Source organism: Mesocricetus auratus, unplaced genomic scaffold (genome assembly GCF_017639785.1).
Source record: "Mesocricetus auratus isolate SY011 unplaced genomic scaffold, BCM_Maur_2.0 Super-Scaffold_15014, whole genome shotgun sequence".
Taxonomy (NCBI): Eukaryota; Metazoa; Chordata; class Mammalia; order Rodentia; family Cricetidae; genus Mesocricetus; species Mesocricetus auratus.
Genome location: NW_024429186.1, coordinates 49,958,198 through 49,978,971, shown reverse-complemented (window position 1 = coordinate 49,978,971; position 20,774 = coordinate 49,958,198). Strand labels below are relative to the sequence as shown.

General features: G+C 36.1%; 1 protein-coding gene across 3 annotated transcripts in view; it reads right to left on the bottom strand.

Annotated features, from left to right (window-relative positions):
- Positions 1-20,774, bottom strand: part of Mdga2 (MAM domain containing glycosylphosphatidylinositol anchor 2) — an 819,241-nt gene that overhangs the window by 100,772 nt on the left and 697,695 nt on the right. For all 3 annotated transcript variants that reach the window (XR_005876310.1, XR_005876311.1, XM_005072803.3), the window contains exon 9: positions 6,189-6,458. Coding sequence is in view for 1 of the 3 variants with exons in the window: in XM_005072803.3 (XP_005072860.1) it covers positions 6,189-6,458 (270 nt within the window). In the remaining 2 variants the exon portion in view is untranslated. The remainder of the gene's footprint in view (positions 1-6,188; positions 6,459-20,774) is intronic.

The window sequence follows — 20,774 nt, the reverse complement described above, 5'->3', positions numbered from 1 at the left end:
TGGAATGAGGGCAGAGAGGTCTCAAACAGACACCTTGTAGTTGGGGAATGAGTAACAGGTCTGAACCCTTCTCCAGTAAGATAAGGCCATGTAGAAATACATAGATTAATAGTTATGGGTTAATAATTAAGATAGAGCAAGCCAATAAGAAGCCTAAGATATCTGCCAACAGTTTAATAATTAGCATAGCATCTGTGTGTGTAATTGGGGCAAAGTGGTTGCAGAACCAGGCTGGAAAGAAACTCTAGCAACATATATGAGTTACAAAATAATATATTATCACAGTCTATATGATCACAGATGACTAATGTGCAAACATCACCACGGTATTCAAAGGCCAGTCTAGAAGAACACACAGGATTAGTATTTCATAATTTAGTGTCATGAAAGCAAAGGAACAAAGTCCTAACAAGATGTGATCTGTTATGCAGTGTTATCCAGTTCCAAGAAACTTTGAGGTACCTTGTAGAACTGAGGTAGAAATAACTCTTTATATTGTCTGTGAGGTGTGAGTGAAGGGTTTGAAGGATGAAAATGAAACTGTTCTGTATCTCAAAGGACATAAAGAACACCAGTATTTCTTACGTAACTGTAAGAAGGAAGTTTTAGGAAAATAAATCCCAGGACATAAACATAGAATTAAAACCAGTAAAATAGTGAAAAAGATCATGTAAAGTGCCATTAGTGTATCCCAAAGACAATATGGCCCTGACAAGTATACAGTAAGAAAATAACATTATGAAATTATAAGACTGGCAAAGGCTTTGAGAATATTTTTCTATTTCAGGTATCTAATCTAGGACATCATATTTATTATGTCCCCACAATCACATATCAACTATTTTCAGGATGGTAAAAATTTCCTCAGTTAATACACTGGTACATAGTCTTCATATTCAATTATAAAATAGCAGCATTATTTGTAATAGCCAGAACTTGGAAGCAACCTAGATGTCCCTCAACCGAAGAGTGGATAGAGAAAATGTAGTACATTTACACAATGGAGTACTATTCAGCAGAAAAAAACAACGGAATCCTGAGATTCGCAGGCAAATGGATGACAGTAGAAGAAACCATCCTGAGTGAGGTAACCCAGTCACAAAAAGAGAAACATGGCATGTACTCTCTCATATATGGATTATAGACATAGATCTGGGGAGTGCCAGCCTACAATCCCATGGCCCGAGAGTCTGGGAAACAGAAACTTCATTTAGTGGCTGATCGAAGAAGAGGCAGACTCCCTCGGTTAAGTACTGAGCTGAACTCAAGAAAGCCAGTAACAGAGAGGGAGGACTGATGACCAAAGGGATTAAGACTGGGCTGGTTTAACCCCCAGAAACAGCTGACCTGACAAAGGTTAACTCTTGAATCCCAGGCTGATGCCAGCATGGGACTGATCAAGACCCCCTGAATGTGAGTGTCAGTGAGGAGGCCTAGGTAATCTATTGAGCCTTGGGCAGCAGATCAGTACCCATCCCGAGTATACACATGGACTTTGGACTCCCATCCAACAATGTGAGGCTCACTCTCACCCTGAACTCTTGGGGGAGGGTCTAGGCCCTGCCCTATATGAAATGACAGACTATGGACACCCCCATGGAGGGCCTCACCCTCCCTGCGGAAATGAGGGGATAATGGGGGGTTGGGGGGGAAGGCACGGGAGGAGGGGAGGGAAAGGGAGAGGGACCTGGAACTGACTTGTGAAGCAACCTTGTTTCTTATCTAAATTTAAACTGAAAAATAAAAAAAAAAGAAAAAAAAGATTAAGGCAATAAACATACACTGCATGTCTAATGTTATCTTTAAAAGTTTTAATTAAAATATAATTGCACCATTTTTCCCTTTCATCCTTCAGTCTCTCCCATGTTCCATCTAACCTTGCCCTCTATTAAATTCAATACATTCATACATATATATGTATATATAAGTATATATATTGCTCAGTCCATATAATGTTACAGGCTGACTATTTAGTATTGGATAACTTTTTGAAAAGGATGCTCTACTTTCCCTTTTGAGGTGATATATGAAAACAATGTAACTTGTAATATTTATGTTGTATAAACTAGAGTAACAAATACCTGGGCTAATGTTTTCACATGATACCATCATCTACATTTCATTCAAAGAGCTCATCAAATGTTAAACTGAAAGCATTATTATTATTTTTTTGGTGTGTGATTTTAATGTCTGGTTTCCCTCACACTTGCAAATTTGAATAGAATCTTCATCTCAAGAAACTATTTAAGAATTATATAGGGAGCAGTTAGAAACATGTGAAATCACTCATAACTGCCATCTGATTGCTAGGTACACAGGAGTAGCAACTAGAACAGTTGATAAACAAATCGTTTGGGATTTCATAAACCAATGCTGTATTTTATTACAAATATCAGGATCCTTTCTGTTAAAAAGGCATAAAATCATGCCTTCCTTTGTTTCCGGTATTCTTGATAGAATCGATACTCAGGGTCTTTCCCATCTTTGCAATCAAGCTTCAGGAGAATTCTTTCCTCAGTCATCTGGTGAAATTGGGATGACATTTTAATATGGAAGCATTGTTAAAAATTAGCCGATGAGTGACTTAAGCCAGTGTATAAAACGGATGCCATCAGTAGATTAAATCAATCTCTCATTGCTTGGTTCTATTGACAGTTAGTTGAAACCTGGTTCCATTAGACTACACAAGACAAGAACAACCAGATTGTTGCTCTGCTGAGTCATGAGAAATATCACTAGTCATTGAGAAGACACTTAACATAGCAGTCCTTTTTGCCTTGTGCATTTTAAAGAGAAATTTCCAGGAAAGCAATCAATAAGATACACGTGTTAGTTATCTAAGGCTGCCATAAAATTTCCTACAAACTGGTGGCTAAGGTTTAACTCTCTTTGGGTTCTGGTTTTGAGGGGCAAGCAAAAACCTGAAGCTGTGGCCAAGCATGGCGCCTCCTCCTGCTGCGGCTGCAGAGGAGCTGAGGTTCTTCTATTTCGGTCCTGGTGACATCGAGCTTCTTTGGTTTGTCCTTGCAGCAGTTCATACTCAAAAGTCCCCCCTCTTCCCTCCTGAAATAGCCAGAATACTCTCCTCTGAGAAGTCTTAACTTATTTCACTTTTCATTTTAGCATATGGTATAAGTTTTGAGCTACAAATGAATACATGGACACAACTTTGGGGTCACCCATTAGCCTGCAGTAAAATACATTGTTCATTTCCAAACTCAACTATTCTTTATCTTTGTTCAAAAGCAACCATCTTCCTAATTGAAAAAATTAATTTATTCTCGTTTTCTTTCTTTTAATAGGTAATGTTGTTATCAAGTCACCTGTCTATTTAGTCAGTAAAGATTTACCATCCTTTCTGGAGCAAGTTATGGTTTAGGATCAAATAACAAAGATACTTAAAGTCATGACATAAATGATTCTAGGTCTTCTAAGCATTTAAGAAAGCTTTTCATAAGTTAAACCATTTTATCATGGCATAGATAAACTCTCTACTTATAATGGCATAGAACTATGTATTAAGATACAACTATGATGTCTATGTACCAATATAAAATATATAAAGTGTATGTATATACATATATATATGCGTGTGTGTGTGTAAACAACTTAAAATGTCATGTTTACAAATGAGTTAATTTTAGTTCAACAATATGTCATATAATTCCTAAAGACTTATAAAAATTCCCCCAGAGGCAAACATGGTAAACAGTCACTAGATTCTCTATGCCTTGCTTCTCTCATGTTAGTTGAGAAGAATTCTGAGTTGTGCTGAATCCTGGGGGGTGCTAACTCTGATATAATTCAGTAACAGAATGATGTTGTCTTTCAATAGCTCTTCCAATGACACATAGACTATGAAAATGCAACTCCTTTATGTATTTCCCTGGATTGTACTTTACTTAGAACTTGATCTTTTCGTTTTTTTCATTTTTTTTAACATTTCATTTTATTAGGAACTCTTGAAACAAAAATGTTGACCTGAGGTTTGAAGAGCACACACTGCAAAAGAAAAAATAATGCCTGTAGGTACTTCTTTTCCCCCCTGTGAGGAAACTCATAACAGATTTATTCTCTTCCATGGTTATCAAAATTCACTTGCTGCACCCCATGAATGTGAGGTGGAAGAAAGGAGTTTCAAGTTTCTTCTGCTCTCAGCTTGTCCTCAACTTTTAAAAGAGAATTTGGGTCACATAAGGAGGAACAAATGAGAATCTTACAGAAGCAGCGTGGTCCTGACCCTGGCAGGCAAAGAGCAGTGACACTTTAGAAAATTGGAAATTGCCTAAGGCAAAAAGAGCTGAAAAGCATATAGTTAATTTCATGCTATCTATTTTTTCAAGGATTAATGAATGACAGTCACATTCTTCATTTGTGCCAACATGAGAAATGTAATTGCCTCTACATGATTCCCACTATTGTTGAAAGTAATATGTAGAATATGACTAACTGGGTCAGGTGGCTCAGCATGTATGGTCTTTGGGAAGCAACCCTGCTATTCCGAGTTCCATGCCAGGATTCATATGGTGGAAGAAGAGGACTCAATCCTGCATGAAGCCCTCTGACCTCCACATGTGTGGAAGGTGAACGCCCTCATACATGTACACACATGCTCACAAAACAAATAAATAAAAATGGAAGAAAATTTTTAAAAAGATTGTCAGCAAACTAGATCATGGCAAATCTCTTGAACAACAGACAACAATGCAGTCATTATTTGCAGTATGCTGACATCACCACCCAACCCCCTAAGTTAAACACACTGTCCTAGGAAATTTTAGCCTCATGTTAATAGTGAACTTAAAGAAATTATAAAAGGCTTTCATTGACATGGACCATAATGAATAGTCTTGTAAAATCAAAAGAAGGAGAGTAGAGCAGAGAAGACTGCTTCATATTCCTAGGTAGACAAGTGAACTTCCTTAATCTAATAGTGCATTTTAGGAAGCAAAAATGGCTCAAAGAAAATCCAGATTTTAGAGAGTATCTTAGGGTTTCTATTGTTTCAACAAAACACCATAACCCAAAGGCAAGTTGGGGAGGAAAGGGTTTATTGGCATACACTTCAGCCTGTTATTAATCAGTGAAGGAAGTCAGGGCAGGAAATCAAACAGGGCAGGACCTCAGAGGCAGGAGCTGATGCAGAGACCATAGAGAGAGCTGCTTCCTGTCTTGCTTTCCCTGGCTGGCTCAACTCACTTTCTTATAGAACCCAGGACAAGCATCCCAGCGATGGCACCCCCACAATGGGCTGGGCCCTCGTCCACTGAACACTAAATGAGAAAATGCCTTACAGCTGGAACTCAAAGAGGCATTTCCTCAGCTGAGGCTCCTTTCTCTCATGCCTTTAGTTTGTGTCAGATTGACACCCAAAACTACAAAGTACAAAAAGATTGATCAAAATCAGAATGTAACAACTAGGCTCCTCATTAATTGAACAAGTTTTCAGTCCATAATATTTCATCATTATTTTAACAACAGTTTTCAGAGATGTTGCAGGGCTCAGCTTCTTCATTCAATATTACAAATGTTCTGTTAAATGCAATTTTACTTAAAACAAAAATAACATTGAAGAGGTAATTTCCTTTTAATACATTCCACAACTCTGTTCAAAAATAGCAAAATAATAGATTTACCATTTCGTAGAGAACATCAGAATAATTTGAACAAGAGTTTAAAACTAAACAAAAGGAATATACAGTTGTTAACATCAAAAGTATTAGTACTTATCCCTATTTGTCATACTTTGCATATAGTTTATTGCTCTGCCATGAAATATTTGAGAACATATGACAAACAACAGACAAACTGAGACACTGAGGCTTGGACACTGAAAGGCAATAACTAAGAAAACAAAACATTGCTGCTACCCATAAAAAAATGAAAGCCAGACCATATGTCTAATTTCATCTCAGTACTGCTAGTTCCCACAGTCACTGAAACGAACAAACAGAATCAGGACTTCCTCACTTCTCATCTTTGTTGTTTATAGGCACAGGTATTATTCTTACCAAAAAGACAGACCTGCCCTGACAATAATTAAACAGAAGTTTCAACAAGAACAGCGAAATCACAAATTTACAAACCCATCCATTCACAAAATGATTTCATTATAACATTCACATAAGCCTAAGATCTGCTGGCCTAAAATCATATATTAACAAAATCAAATTAATTTAGTGTCCTACCTGTAACGAGAAAGCTGCATCTCCCTGCTCCGGCTTCATTTATGATGCTGCAGTTATAAACTCCATAGTTTTCATTGGAAAGACTTTTTACTGGGTACTCTGTATACTCCTGAGAGTCAAACTGACCGGTCCGTAATAATTTATTACCCAGACGCCATTCATAGGTCAGCACTCGTATTGGATAAGCTCTTAAGACCCTGCAGCTCATGGACACACTTCTGTCCTGTCCTTGACGGATTTCCAAGAATGCTGGTTCCACAGCTGGGGGATCTGGGGAAAGATAAGTTAAAATATATGAAAGGTGAGGTTTTCAAAACAGTGATCTAAATGCCTATTCTATTGTGAAGGGAGTATTTTTTCATTACTGTATATTTATTTATTTATTTCTTATGAATTTTATTTAAATTAGAAACAATCTTATTTTATATATCAATACAAGTTTCCTCTTATTTTTTTGAGACAGGGTTTTTCTGTGTAGCTCTGTAGACCAGGCTGGCCTCATACTCACAGACATATGCCTGTCTCTGCATCCCAAGTATTGGGAATAAAGGTGTCTGCCATTAGCACGCTTATAATGGGTGAGTATAAGAGGTGGATTGAGAATATAAAAAATGGAGGAATTTCATCTTGAGCTTGGAAATAAGGTTTCCTCAGAGTGGACAATGAATGAGACTTGTTGCTTTACAAAAAGTATTTACAGGAAAAACAACAGCACCAAAAAATTCTTATTTCCTTCTAGCTGGTTCCAGGAAAAACACAATTGCCATAACTTTTTATTTAGATGTTCAGGCACTAGTGAAGTTATTGATGCACAAACAGAATCAAGACAAGACTTCATATTAGTATAAGACTACAAAACAGAACGGGTTCTATTTCATCCATAAATTGTAATTATCTTTTGTTGAGCTCAGTCTGTGGATCTGGTACTTATTAGTTTATAAAATAGATAAGTTTATAAATTTATGTTTTAAATGGTTTGGTTTGATTTCCTTGGAATGAGAGTCCACAGTCCATAGACCTTAAGCACACTTTGTAACACACAGTTTAAGATGGTTTTCAATCCCGCTGTAATAGCTAACTTATTTGCCATACTTATGACTTTTTCATGTAACTAAAACTTGCTATATTTGCTACCTAACATTTTTTATTTTGATGATGAAATTTCCAATACACCATTTAAAGGATACAAAATATACCTTTTCACTTTAAAAAACCCCAAATACAAATGTTTACTGAAACACTTAGTAGTCATCAATTGAAAGTTAAATTTTGAAGAGGATGATGTAACCTATCACGGAAGCTGTGTAACCATGCAGACAAAATGATTGACGAGCTCACCCTTAACTAGACATTCATGGGCTTCACAGTGTTCAAAGGTTTTAGAAATTGATTATCATCAGTCTGGAATTTATTTGTTACACCCTATGTTGCCCGTTGAATAGTTTCCCTCTATATTCTCATTGCCAGTTACTGAATGGTCTTTCTTACTACTTTCGGCAAACATTTTTAAGCCACTCCATCAATTCTAATTTTATCTATTCAGTTTTTTTCCTCTTAGGATTCTTTCCCTAAAAGCAGTAAGGATTTTTTCTACATGCAAGAAAATATAACCTGCTTTGAATGTATTTCATGGCACAACACTGACAAGGTATTTTAAGAAAGGTGGTGCCTGTGTTACGTCTTGTAGAAAACAAAGACCATGTTGGGTATGTGTCAAATAAAGGACATTCCCGGTATGAGAGAAGGGTGCCTACAGAGGAGCCAGTGAGGAGGGAGTGCCCAGAGAAACGCAAAAGAACAGCCTAAGTCAGTGTATAAAATACCACTGTGGTTCTGGAGAAAATGACAGTGGATTGTCAGGAGAATCTTTCCAATGATATTTGTGCCCCATATTACAGAGCTAGGTTTTACAGTGTCAGAATTAGGAGAATTATTAAAAAATAAGAGACTTAATTTTCAAATTATTAGTCACAGTATTACCATCATTAAGAAAAATTCTGTAGTAGAAAAGAGGGCATGAAGCAAATGGGAAAAGGCAAATTGCAAAAAAAGACAGCATTGGTTTAAAATAAAAGAATAAAAGGTGAACAACTAGAAAGTAAGCAAGATAACGAGTGATTTCTTACGTGATGAGGTGGATGGTGATGTCAGGTCAACAAATGGGAAGGAAAGAATGGGAATCTAGTGTACGGTGGGCATGCCGATTCTCTGGACATGCGAGTCACACTGGTAACAAAGATTTTCTCCTAATTCTCTATTGCTGCCTAATTTGTCTATTTCCAAATATACAGGCTATTTTTGGTTATCACTTCTTTGAAATTTTATTTTAATGACTCATGTTCAGATGAAAGTCCATATAGACTCTGTCCTCCAGATGTGTGGGTGCTTTTGTAGGACACTCAGAGGAAAAGGGATGAAGAAGAAACACTGTACAGTGTGACAGTGAAATATCATAAGTCAGGTCATGTCTGGTAAGACTGACTGGTTAACTGGGTGACTGCCTACTTATTTTAGTTGGGTTAACTTGGCTTTCTTAGTCCTGCAATTTTCTCTTGTAATTCTATCTCCTTTTTGCTTTATCTATTTCTTACTGTACTACCAAGAACATGCACATTTTAAATTTCACGAGTTCAGGTTTATTACTGTAAGCTCTTCTTTATTTCTAAGGTTCAGTTTTTAAGAGTCTATTTTATGTACTATTGTAGCTACTCATGCATTCATTTATCTAGGTTTTGCAGTTCACATTTTTGGAAGTTTTATTCTTTCCTTTAAATTTTATTTAAATTAGAAACAAGCTTGTTTCACATATCAATCCCAGTTCCTTCTCCCTCCCCTCCTCCCCCACCACCATCTCCCCAATCCCTCACCCAGTTCCCTACTCCACTCCCCAGGGAGGGTGAGGACTTCCATGGGGGATCTCCAAAGTTTGTCATATCATCCTGGGCAAGGCCTAGGACCTCTCTCATGTGTTCATGCTGAGAGAGCATCCTTCCATGTGGAATGGGTTCCCAAAGTCCATTCAGATGCAAAGGATAAATACTGATCCACTACCCAAGGCCCCATAGATTGCTGAGGCTTCCTCACTGACACCCAGATTTAGAGGGTCTGCATCAGTCCCATGCTGGCCTCTCAGCCCTCAGGCTGGGGTCCATGAGGAAGTTTTCTTCTTAAGCTTCAGCATCATCACATTTCCCAGGTACCTCTTTTGACCAAGTCTGTGGCTGTCCTTCATCATTTCCGGAGAGCCTGGCAACCCTCTCTACCAGATATTTAGAATGTCATTCATTTACATTTGGATAAAACCATTTGTCTCATTTTGTATTTTCTTTTCAAGTTTTGATTCTTGATTGCCTTCCTTTTAAATGTTGGGTTATATAATTATCCAATCCCTTTCTTGCTGCCAGTTAGGATTTGCCTACTTTTCTGTTACTTTGATTTCATTACCATGGGTCTAGAAAAAAGCTAAACCTGAAAACTTTTTCCTTCTTTCACTCTCATCTTGAGATGTGTTACTGACTCATGAATTTTAATTCTGCCTTGCTTTTAAAATTCTATTACACATCAGCTGCAATGCTAACATTTCTATGCCCCATTTCATTAGCCTTTTGTTCCTTAATAAACAAAGGCCCTAGACCTGTGATCATTTCATTTCAGTAGTCACCATTCTGACCGTCCCAGAGTATCTTTGCTTATCTCTATGATCTTGATATGCAAAGACATATTTTCATTATTAAAATCATTTTCCAAAACACACAGTTTTATAGGCAGGCATTTCTTTCTGTTTGTCAATACACAGTTCCACTCCCTTTGGATGGCCAAGTATTCTGTAGAAAATTGGTTTCAAAGCCTTCCATTTTGAGCTGCTTTTTCTTCTGCCCAGCTCCTTTCAAAATCTCTTTGTCTTTGATGTCTATGGTTCCACATAATGTTTATAGGTATGGGCTTCTTTTTAGTTGTAGGTACAATTTGTTATGCTTATGGCTGTTGATTTACATTTGTCTTTCATCTATGATATTTTAGAAAGTTCTCATCATCAGCTCTTCAAACAAAACTTCTTTTGTCTTCTTTTAAATCTTCACTTGATGATTCTTTCTCCTATGTCTTCCACATTTTAAAACTATTTTCCAAAGGCTTTCCGTGTGTTTGTGTTTGTTTTTTTAGTGTTTTGTCTTTTGTTTTTTTCTTTTTGGTTTTTCGAGACAGGGTTTCTCTGTATTGTTTTGGAGTCTGTCCTAGAACTCACTCTGTAGACCACGCTGGCCTCGAACTCACAGAAATCCCCCTGCCTCTGCCTCCCGAGTACCAGGATTAAAGGCATTCATCACCAACGCCCGAGTTCTGTGTGTTATTATTAATAAACTCATCTGAGAAAACAGTTTGTTAATTTTTTCATAATTCTACTTAATCTGTTAAGTGTATTTCTGGTGTTTTAAATTCAGTAATTCAGATTTAGTCTATAAACCTTCAATACAATTCTTCTTCATAACTACTATGCTGTCTAGCATGGTCAGACATATCTTTAATTTCTTAAACAAAGTCACTATTTTATCCGGTCTGACAGTGAAGACCTTGGGGAGTTTATTCCTGCTGCTTTTCTTTGAGAGTTCATGTTTGTCACTTTGTAAGTGTTGATTCTCTTTCTAAACTTTGAAACTTAAAATCATCTTGGTTTTTTTTTTCTCTGCAGAGAGGACTCATGTTCATAAGCAAGTATTAGCTGCAATACTTGTAACTATGCAAATGGCTGCATGCCTATTTGAACGATTAAGTGATAGAGGCTGTGATATAAACTATATTCCCACATCTTAAACATTATTATAGTCTCAAAACACTCTTCTATAGAGAGTGGCAGTATAAAACACTATGTTCACTTTACCTTTGTTCTCACCCTTGAATTCCGCCTGCTTGGGGAAGGGTGGAAGATGCCCCCCACCAATGGTGCCATGAATTCTCTAGATTTGAAGTCCTTTACTCACTGCTCAGGGGTATCAACAACCAGACCTCATCCAAGTTGGCAAAGGCACTCAATGAAACTGTAGCTGCTTTGCTCACTCTCCTATAAATTCACTGAAGTGCATTTTAATAAGCATTTTGATGTTCTCATTAGGGGTTAGGAACCATCTTTCATCTGTGTTAACTAGAGAGGGTTTGTAGAATATTCCATTTTTGTATCTGCTCAGATATGTCTTGCTAGTCAAAGGAACATATGACTAAAACCCTACAAGATCTGGGCATAGAAGCATTCCTTGAAATCCCATAACTTCATAGGGCAGAAAGATTAGTTCAAGGCAAGCTTAGAAGACTTAAAATCCTGTCTTTAAATAAAATTTCATAGGATGGGGATGGTTTCAAGGTGTAGGGACAGCTTAGAGTGTGCATAAAGAGGTAAATAAAATGCAAAATTGTTTTTTCCTTTGATTATAATGAATCATGGGGCTGGAGTAAAATAGCCACTTAAAGAGGGATATGTAAAAATAATCAGGGATTTGTGAAGATTACAGATATTTATGCTAAACAAAATAAAGGGTTACATTTTTTAAAAAATGGTTGGATTTATTCATTTTATTATCTATGTGAGTGCTTTGCCTGCATAAATGTATATGCACCATGTGAGTTCTTGGCTACAGATGGTTGTGAACCACCAGGTAGGTGATAGAGATTGAATCCAGCTTCTTTTTAAGAGCAGCAACTGCTCTTAACTTCTGATCTGCCCCTTCACATCTAGGTGATGCATATTTTTAAATAATAGAAATAATAGACTGTCTGGTCACAATAAGAAATTAAGACACGTTTATCCAAAAATATCTAGTTTTGATAATTCAGCTACAAATTTATTTGTGAAAATAAATGTACACGGTGCCAATATGTTATAGGCTATAGATTTGGGACACGTTAATAAAGAGTTAAACAGTAGAGAAAGTGATAACCTTTTGCTCAGGAGCAGTGTCTGTTACTATACAGGAAAGTCATTTCTTAAATTCTACCAAAAATATGTGAGGAACTTACATAAACACATTTGCCTGAATCTATTCTTCCACCATTATGTGTTACATAAAACACCAGACATGCAATGCCCTTCTAGCAGGCCAGCGTCCTTCCTTTATGGCTTCCCTTTTTATTTTCAGTTCAGGAACACCAGCTCCTAAAGAGAAGCCTCCTCACACTGTGTCCTTATTGAGCACATTTTATTGATTCCTTGATCATCACCTTATCAAGGTGCTGAGAATGTCTTGTAACTTCTGTTTCTGGCTACATTCTCAACCAAGTTTTCTTTCTATACTACATGTTAAGCACGCCCTTTTGGGTAGCAGACCTTTGGCTCTGTCCTTTCTTTCTATTTTAATTTTTTCTAATTAAAAAATATGTTCCTTCTTTGAGTATTATGCAACTGTTCTGATGACATGCAACCCTTCTTCCAGCTCTTCCCATATCTATCAACCCCACTTCCCTACCCAACAAAATTTGTGGTTATTTTGTTGTTCCTGTTGTTTTAACACCCATCAAGTCTAATTGGTGCTGACCATATATTCTTGGGTATATAGACTTCTACTGTAGCATGTTCAACTCACTAGGAGTTATATTATTATAGAAAACTCACTCTCCCCAATCTGGCAGCTATCAACTGCCAATAGCTCCTTGGCTAAGAGTGAATTAAATCATCAATACTTTTAATATAGACCCTGTCATTCAGTGAGAAGGAAGCAGTAATTAAAAATCTCCCAACAACAACAACAAAACTAAACTAACAAACAAAAATCTCAGGGCCTGATGAATTTAGTTTAGAATTCTCCCAGATCTTCAAAAGATAACATACATCTAAGTTCCTCACATTATGCAGTAAAATAGAAAATGAAAGAACATTTTCAAAATGTTTTCATGAAGCCAATATTACCTTGATACAAAAACGAGACAAAACCCTATCAAAAATATATGTCATTATCTATGATGAAAATGGGCTGTTTTTCTCTCTCTCTAATATGTTCTTTGAGTCATTGTTATGCTTCCAATGCCTGACCTTTTTCATCTTTTAGAGTTTGTGACTTTAGAATTCCATGTCCATGATCATCTTCAGAGCTGGTTATAATGAAGTGTGCTTCCTTTAATCTCCTTGATATCATCTTTGCATCTTAGGTAGTAAGAGCTCTATGAGACACATACATCTTTTACTATTAAAAAATGTAGTAGTTGGAAAGGGGGATGGCTGGCTTGGTAAGAGATTATGACCAACAAGCATGAGGGCCTGAGTTCAAATATCCAGTACCAACACAAAAGCTTTGCGTGACTCAGACTCTAGCTTTAAGAAGCACAGATAAGCAGATCCCAAGACCTAGCTGAGCATCCAGTCAGCTGAAAATAGTAACCTTCAGTTCCAGTCAGAGTGTTTAAATGCAGTAAGACAGGGTGAAAGAAGAAGACAATGTCCTTCTCTGGATTGCATATGTGTATGCATAAGCACGTGTGCCTGCACTCAGATGCAACACACACACACACACACACACACACACACACACACACACACACACACACACTTCTTTAGTTTGAGGCACTCATGAGAGCGCACACCAATAACCCCAGCAATCTAGAGATAAAGTCTTGAGAATCACTGAAATTTGGAGGTCAGCCTGAGCTAATTGTGAGTTTCAGGCCAGTCAGAGCTAAGTAGTGAGGCCTTGTCTTAAAACAATGAGAAAACAACAATAAGTCCATCGTTTGATACAGAGAATGGAGATTGAGGTTAGTGGGCTGAAAGGACAAGGGACAAAAGACACAGGGAAGAGACAGTGTAAGTGATAAACCAAGCTAGGTTTGTATATAAATGAATTTAGTAGGAAATTTATGTGGGAAATCAGCCAGCATGTTGAATCATCCAGACCTGGAGGCAGAAACTTAGAGCACCAAAGAGGACTTTGTTAGAATGTAACATTTCAGAGACCCAGAAGCTGGAGCTCCCTGCAAGACCAAAGACGTGAATCACTACCCAAGTGAAGGAAAAGTGCAGAGAAGGTTGCTAACACGGAGTCAAACACAAACAAGGTAAGTCACTCTCAAGTTGTACTTGTAAAAAGATTTTAAGTGTTTGCAGCTGACTTTTCTTCATGATAAAAATTCATTTTAAAGTAATAAAGTAATTAACTTTAGCTAGCAGGGATATATCCTAAAACACACACTTATTTTTATGAACGGCTACTTTGAGGAAACTTTTATCTATCTGGCTTCTTATATTATTTCAAACCGTGACTTTTTGGCACCATCACTCTATGTGAGTGTCATTTTCTTCACATAAATGGTCCAGGGTAGTCTATAATGGCTTATAAGGCTATCTGGTAATTTGGCTTAAATTTTTTTCAAATACAGTATGATTTTATGAGGTCTAATAGACTGAGTTGGAACACATCCCTAAATGCTACAACCATTACTTCTATTTAAAAGGCTGCTTGAAGGGACTTGGATTCCAGAATGTTTTTATCTCAGAGTGCTAGCAGACATGACACTGGAGGTCCAGTGAAAGCTGTCTATGGAAACTCCTCATGAAAGACTCACCTTTAGCATATGAGATATTAATGAGCTCTGCATTTCACTCTTTGGACTATCTGGCTAGAAGGTTCAATGTTTGCAGTGAGGTGAGAGAACAGGAAACACGCAGGAAACTGCAGGTACTAAAAACGTTAGAGCTAACTGAGTAGAACCTGTTTTTATGCTGCAAATAGTTCTTCCATATATTTATTAAAAATGTTTTTGCAATGCCAAAAGTAGGGTTACATAAGTAAATGAATTACCCATGGCTTTTTTAAATTGAGCCAAAATGATACTTAAAGTATAAAAGTTAGATACATTCATATTAAAGTGTCTATTTCAAAGTCATTCTACATGCTCTTAAACTACATTTGCTGATGTAGAGTATTCACTCAATCCTAGATATTAAGATACTTACAAAGATTACACCCTTGTGACAGACAGTAACACTTTTTTTAGTAGAGCCTAAAGCACAGAAGAGTTAAGAGATATTACTCATCTAAAAATGTCAGAATAAGGGGCCAATCAAAGCAATTTTATTTCAGAATATTTTTTCTCCATTGCAATTTGTGCTTTGTTATTTTGAAAATGGATAACAATCTGTTATGGTTTAATTCTTTCACTCAAAGAGGACCATGAATAGACGTTGGCCAAATCATACCAACACCCAGTGAGAAACAGAAAATCCTCAAGGAAGCACAAAGTCATTAGGGCAAAGCTTGTAGGTTAAAGAAAACAAAGGTTAGTCATGAAATTCAAACTAGAACCAACTTGTAATTTGTGTACCACTCCATGCATAAGAATGCATGTATTTCTCATAATCAGTGTTTATGTCTAAATGTAAAAGTATAACCTTTGAAAACCATTGTAATAAACCCATTAAGTAAGAAAGAGCTCTCAGCTTAGTTTTTTTCCTTTATGTAACTACTGACTTGAGCTGTCTAGTGTAGCATAAGGAATGGAAGTCAGTGCTAATAGTCAAATGCATATAAGTGGTCTGATTTCTGAGAATGTAGAATACATAGGGGAAAGTCTCTATTAGCTTTAATTTCTTAACAGAGGGACCAGAGATTCCTTTGCAAGTTCTTTTGACACTGCATAAAAAAATAAACTTCTGCAATGACTTCTGGGCAACAACTGATAATTTTAGATTTGTACCAGGGATGAAAGCAATGTGTACCTTGATTTTATAAAAAATAATTATCTATTTAAAAATCCATGAAAATCTTGTGTCCCCTTCGGTAGCATATATACTAACACCCAAGTGATTCATAGATTAGCAAGACTCCTGTGCAAGGACACTATACAAGACCACGAAGATTTCATATTGTTATACGGTATATAATGAAAGCACTTAAATAAAACGGGCATGAAAATAAAATGGGTGATTCTGTTTAACTCTTTAATATTCTGTGTTTTTTTTACAAAAAATAATTTTATACAATAATGTCATGAAAATCTTTAAAATAATACTGATAACATTAATGGAACCTATTCTTAAAACTTTTCATGGGATATGGGATGGAGATTGTACATGTATTAGACTGTCTTTAGTCACTTGACACTTTAGAGAAGATTAATGGTTAGCACATGCAGCACTTCACTGCAGAAACCGGAAACCGTACTAATAATTTAGATATTAATGTCCACTACTAAAAAGGCCTACATTAGAGATATTTCTTAAAAAAATATTGCCCCCACAAATATCTGACATCTGTTCCCCCCCTTGGTTTAAATGGAGTAGGGAAATTCTATTTTAAATAATTATCAATAAGTTTGTAGGCTCTTTTCTAGCTAAAAGTAGATGAAAAGTAAAATTGTAACACTTTTGTGGTTTCTTTTATATTAATATGCTTGCGTATCTCACACTCACATAGTTATATTTATTTAGTTCTAGCAACAACTTTGTGGAATATTGTAATTATCTCTCGTTTAAAGAGGTGAAAAGACTTCTCTTAAGTAAGTATTGTGAGGATGAAAAGAAGGTCCTCGTGCCCACAGATCTCCCGAGAAACCAAGAATGTTAAGCACACGAGATTGACTTTCTAATGGGAAACATGAACAACCTGTTTTTCCATTTAGAAAGCTGAGAATTGGGAGGGATAAACAACCTGATGATCTGTCTTATCTGTTGGTCCAGGTCATATCAAGCACGTAGAAGCAAGACCAGAGGTGGCTAGTAATCTAAATAACTCTTGCATAGCCAGAAGTTCCCCCAAGCTCTCATATTCAGGACCAGAGGCGCTAATAGCCCAAAGGACCTCTACCCTGTCTGTACCAGGCCAGACACCTAGGCCTTTAAGCTAGTACAGGCAGCATATCTCTAGAACCCATCCTTTTGGAAGAAATGGCATGTACCCTAAGTCGAGTGCCAATATAATTATGCTTCTTTGTGTACTTGAGATTGTATTGCACCAGGAAATTTTATGAATTATACTGGGCTTAAATATGTTGGGTGTAAACCCCCTAATACCTAATATCAGATTCTTTAGAAATCTTCATCCAGGTTGATGAAGTCAGTCTAAATCAGATTTCCATTTTCATCTCTTCAGGGTTCACTTCTCTGCCTGACACTCGCAGAAAATCCAAGTGTTTATGTTCTCAAGCATCTCACACATATTCTAGGTTACAGACTAGAGGTTCCAATACAAAGTACACAATTTCAAAATCTAAAGCTAAACTATTGCTAGGAAATAACATGTAAGAATAAGTAGATAGCCTGGCTCAATGTGTGGCTTCCAGGTATTGTATCAAAGGCATGTTCTACAGAAGAAATAATAAGACTTTATTAAAATCCAAATCTCCTTTGTAAAGTCACTGTTGAGAAAAATTATAGGAACAAGTACAAACTAGAAGGAAGATGCTTTCCGTAAAGTACTGTTAGAAGCAATATACAAAGAATTATAAAAATCAATAGAAGACAAGCGATTTCATTTTTTAAATGGGTCAGAGGTCCTAACAGGAACTTGAACTGATACCTAAGAAAAGAAGTCAGGCAGATGGAAATAAGACATAAAAAAATACTTGTTTGTTATCAGAGATATGAACGATAACACTACACAGTTATTAATATGTCTGATATTTAGAACACTGTCAACATTCAATACTGGAAAGGGTATGGAGTCACCACAACTTTTCTGCATTTTTTTTTGAGAAAACAAAACCAAGAACCAATATTGGAGTCGTCGGGTATTTTCTTATAAACTAGGTACAGTCTTGCTAGATGGTACAGCAATTCCCTAAACATTTATCCAAAGTAATCATATATTTCTGTTTGCACAAATATCTACATATATTATATACCTACATATAGTTATTATTATAGCACCTTCATTTGTTACTGCTAAACCTAGAAGAAACAAATACTCCTTTCAGTAGTTGAATGTATAAGCTATCTGTAATTCAAGCACACAAATGGAATACTATTCAATACTAACACAGAAAGACACGCAAGGACATTTAAACATACTTTATATTCACAAGAGGCCATGATGCAAAAGATACACATCTCCATGCATGGCATAGAGTAAAACCCATAAAGACCATAAAAAGAATAGTTGCTGCTAGGGATTAGGAGAGGAAGGAGATGTAAATTGTTGAAGCATAGAAGACTTTTAGGTCAGTAAAAGTATTCTGTGTGATGCCATAGTGGTTGGATGCTTATTGCTATCAATTATACATCTCATGGAATTTTCAGCATCCAGAGAGAATTTCTAGGACTGGAGAAGAAAACCACATGTTCTTCATCATTTGAAGATACTGGCCTGCTATCTATCATCTATGTTTGCATGTGTGTACAGATGTACGTTCGTATGTATGTATGCATCCATCCATCCATCCATCCATCCATCCATCTAGCTAGCTACAGCTGTAATTGTTGCTGTAGTATAATATTTGCAAAGGAAACTAATAAAGGTTAATATGAAACAAGAATGAAGGACAAAATGAAGACAAAAGGTCATGTGAGTTATGGAAAAGTATATAAAACTATTTGTTTTTCAACTGTGTCATAGGTTTTTCTTTTTGTATGATAGATAAATGTATTAAAATGTAATGGACAACAGAAACATAAAACCCTAAGTAAAGCTTCATGGCTTCAGAATGGCTATTCTAATTATACAGAAGTTCACCGAGAAACATGCACTATGAGAATAGGCAGAGATTCACCTTAATCTAGATGTGCAAAAGTTTTATTTGTGACTTCATTATAAGAACAGCTTTATTTTTAAAAGATAGAAAACATCTTAATACATAAAATAGAAGCAAAACTTAATTTGTTTCTCTTCACAACAGTAAAAATTAGACAATCTATTGCATTTCTATGCTCTAAAATGAAGTGATAATTCGATAAATAACTCTAATTTGAAAAATGTTAGCCTAAGAAATATGTATCTGAAATTCTACATTTATGCCTTAAAGTCAAATATAACTTACCAATCCGTATGTTGACAGGTCTAACAAAATAACTATTTAATTTAGAAAATAGATTCTTTGTTAGAGAAATGTTATATAAGTCTATACACCCATTACAAAACATATACAGACAACACAGGTTGTTTATATTTGTCTTAATTGGCACTTAAGAAACAAAAGTTTTCTTTTTTTTAAGTCTGTAGTAACTAGGGTAAATATTGGGAAATCATAAAGATTGTTATTAAGAATTTTGGTGAGGGCATTACAATGTCAAATCTTTAGCCAAAGAGTATCAGATGTGTCAGTTCAGTGATTAGGAGTAACAGCTAGCAGACTATATGTCCCAGAGGGAAAGTAGACATTCAGGAATTTTTTTCTTATTCTTTTGCTTATAGCTTATAGCTTTTTTCAGAGTGTTTTCTATTTAGCAATACTGTGTTTTATATTCTTTGAAGATGAATGCATCCTTCACACATTTTGTGTTTATTTATAAAACTTCCCATGGGGGGAAAATAAACAAAACAAAATGAAGCGGGAATATAATGCCAAATGATCCTAATTTAAATATCAAATTATGTCATAATATGGTTGCCACATGCTGTTAATGTTAATGTGTTCTTTTCTGTGTTATAACCAAGATAATAACTGAATACAAACATATCCCAGGAATTGCTCATACATAAGAGATGATTAATTATACTGCAGAATGGATTCTTCATTATAATTTAAGAAAAGCATCTACCTTAGGTGCTATCACTCTAGCAAACATGATGCTGAATGGATTTGTATGAAAGGGAAAATTATGAGTAGCAATGTAGATAGCAGTGTCTTTAGTTGCTGACAGTTGCTGGACTCTAAATAACCCTATACTATCAGCAAGAACACCAAAGACAACAGACATTTTCATTATAATTCCATATAGGAGCAAGGACTAAAGAAGACAATCATTCTTTAAGGTGTCCTAAACTGTTTTCTATTGAGTGACTGTGGTGCTGAAGATTTGGAGACCCATAGGTGACTGGTGAGGTGATGTTCTATGGCCTCTGAAGACACATAGATGCCACCCTTGAAAACACAGGGAACAGCTATAGTTTCCCTATTAAATGTGCAAAATCTCTCTTAAAGAATGACTCGGAGGGAGCCGGGTGGTGGTGGCGCACGCCTTTCATCCCAGCACTCGGGAGGCAGAGGCAGGCAGATCTCTGTGAGTTCGAGGCCGGGCTGGACCGATAGCCTCTGAAACAATACAGAGAAACCCTGTCTCGTAAAAACCAAAAAAAAAAAAAAAAAAAAAAAAAAAAAGAATGACTCGGAGGGAAGATCATATATTTTTATTAAATCCACAAACAGATTCGGTACTTTAGCAATGATGTGTTGATTTTCACAGACATAGTTTGCAATATAAGTCATTTTGTAGACTTTCCGTATATAAATTGCATTGACTATATATATGTTAGCATTCAACATTCTCTCTTTATAAAAATAAATGCATCTCAAATTTTTGACTATGTGATTTTAAAGAGACCTAATTTATTCAAAATTCAGCACATATGTATGTCAATAAATAAATATGTACTGAGACACTAGAGAACTGTGTGTGGCATTTTTTTCTACGCATTTTTGAAAACATCAGATTCTGAGTACTATATACAAATATAT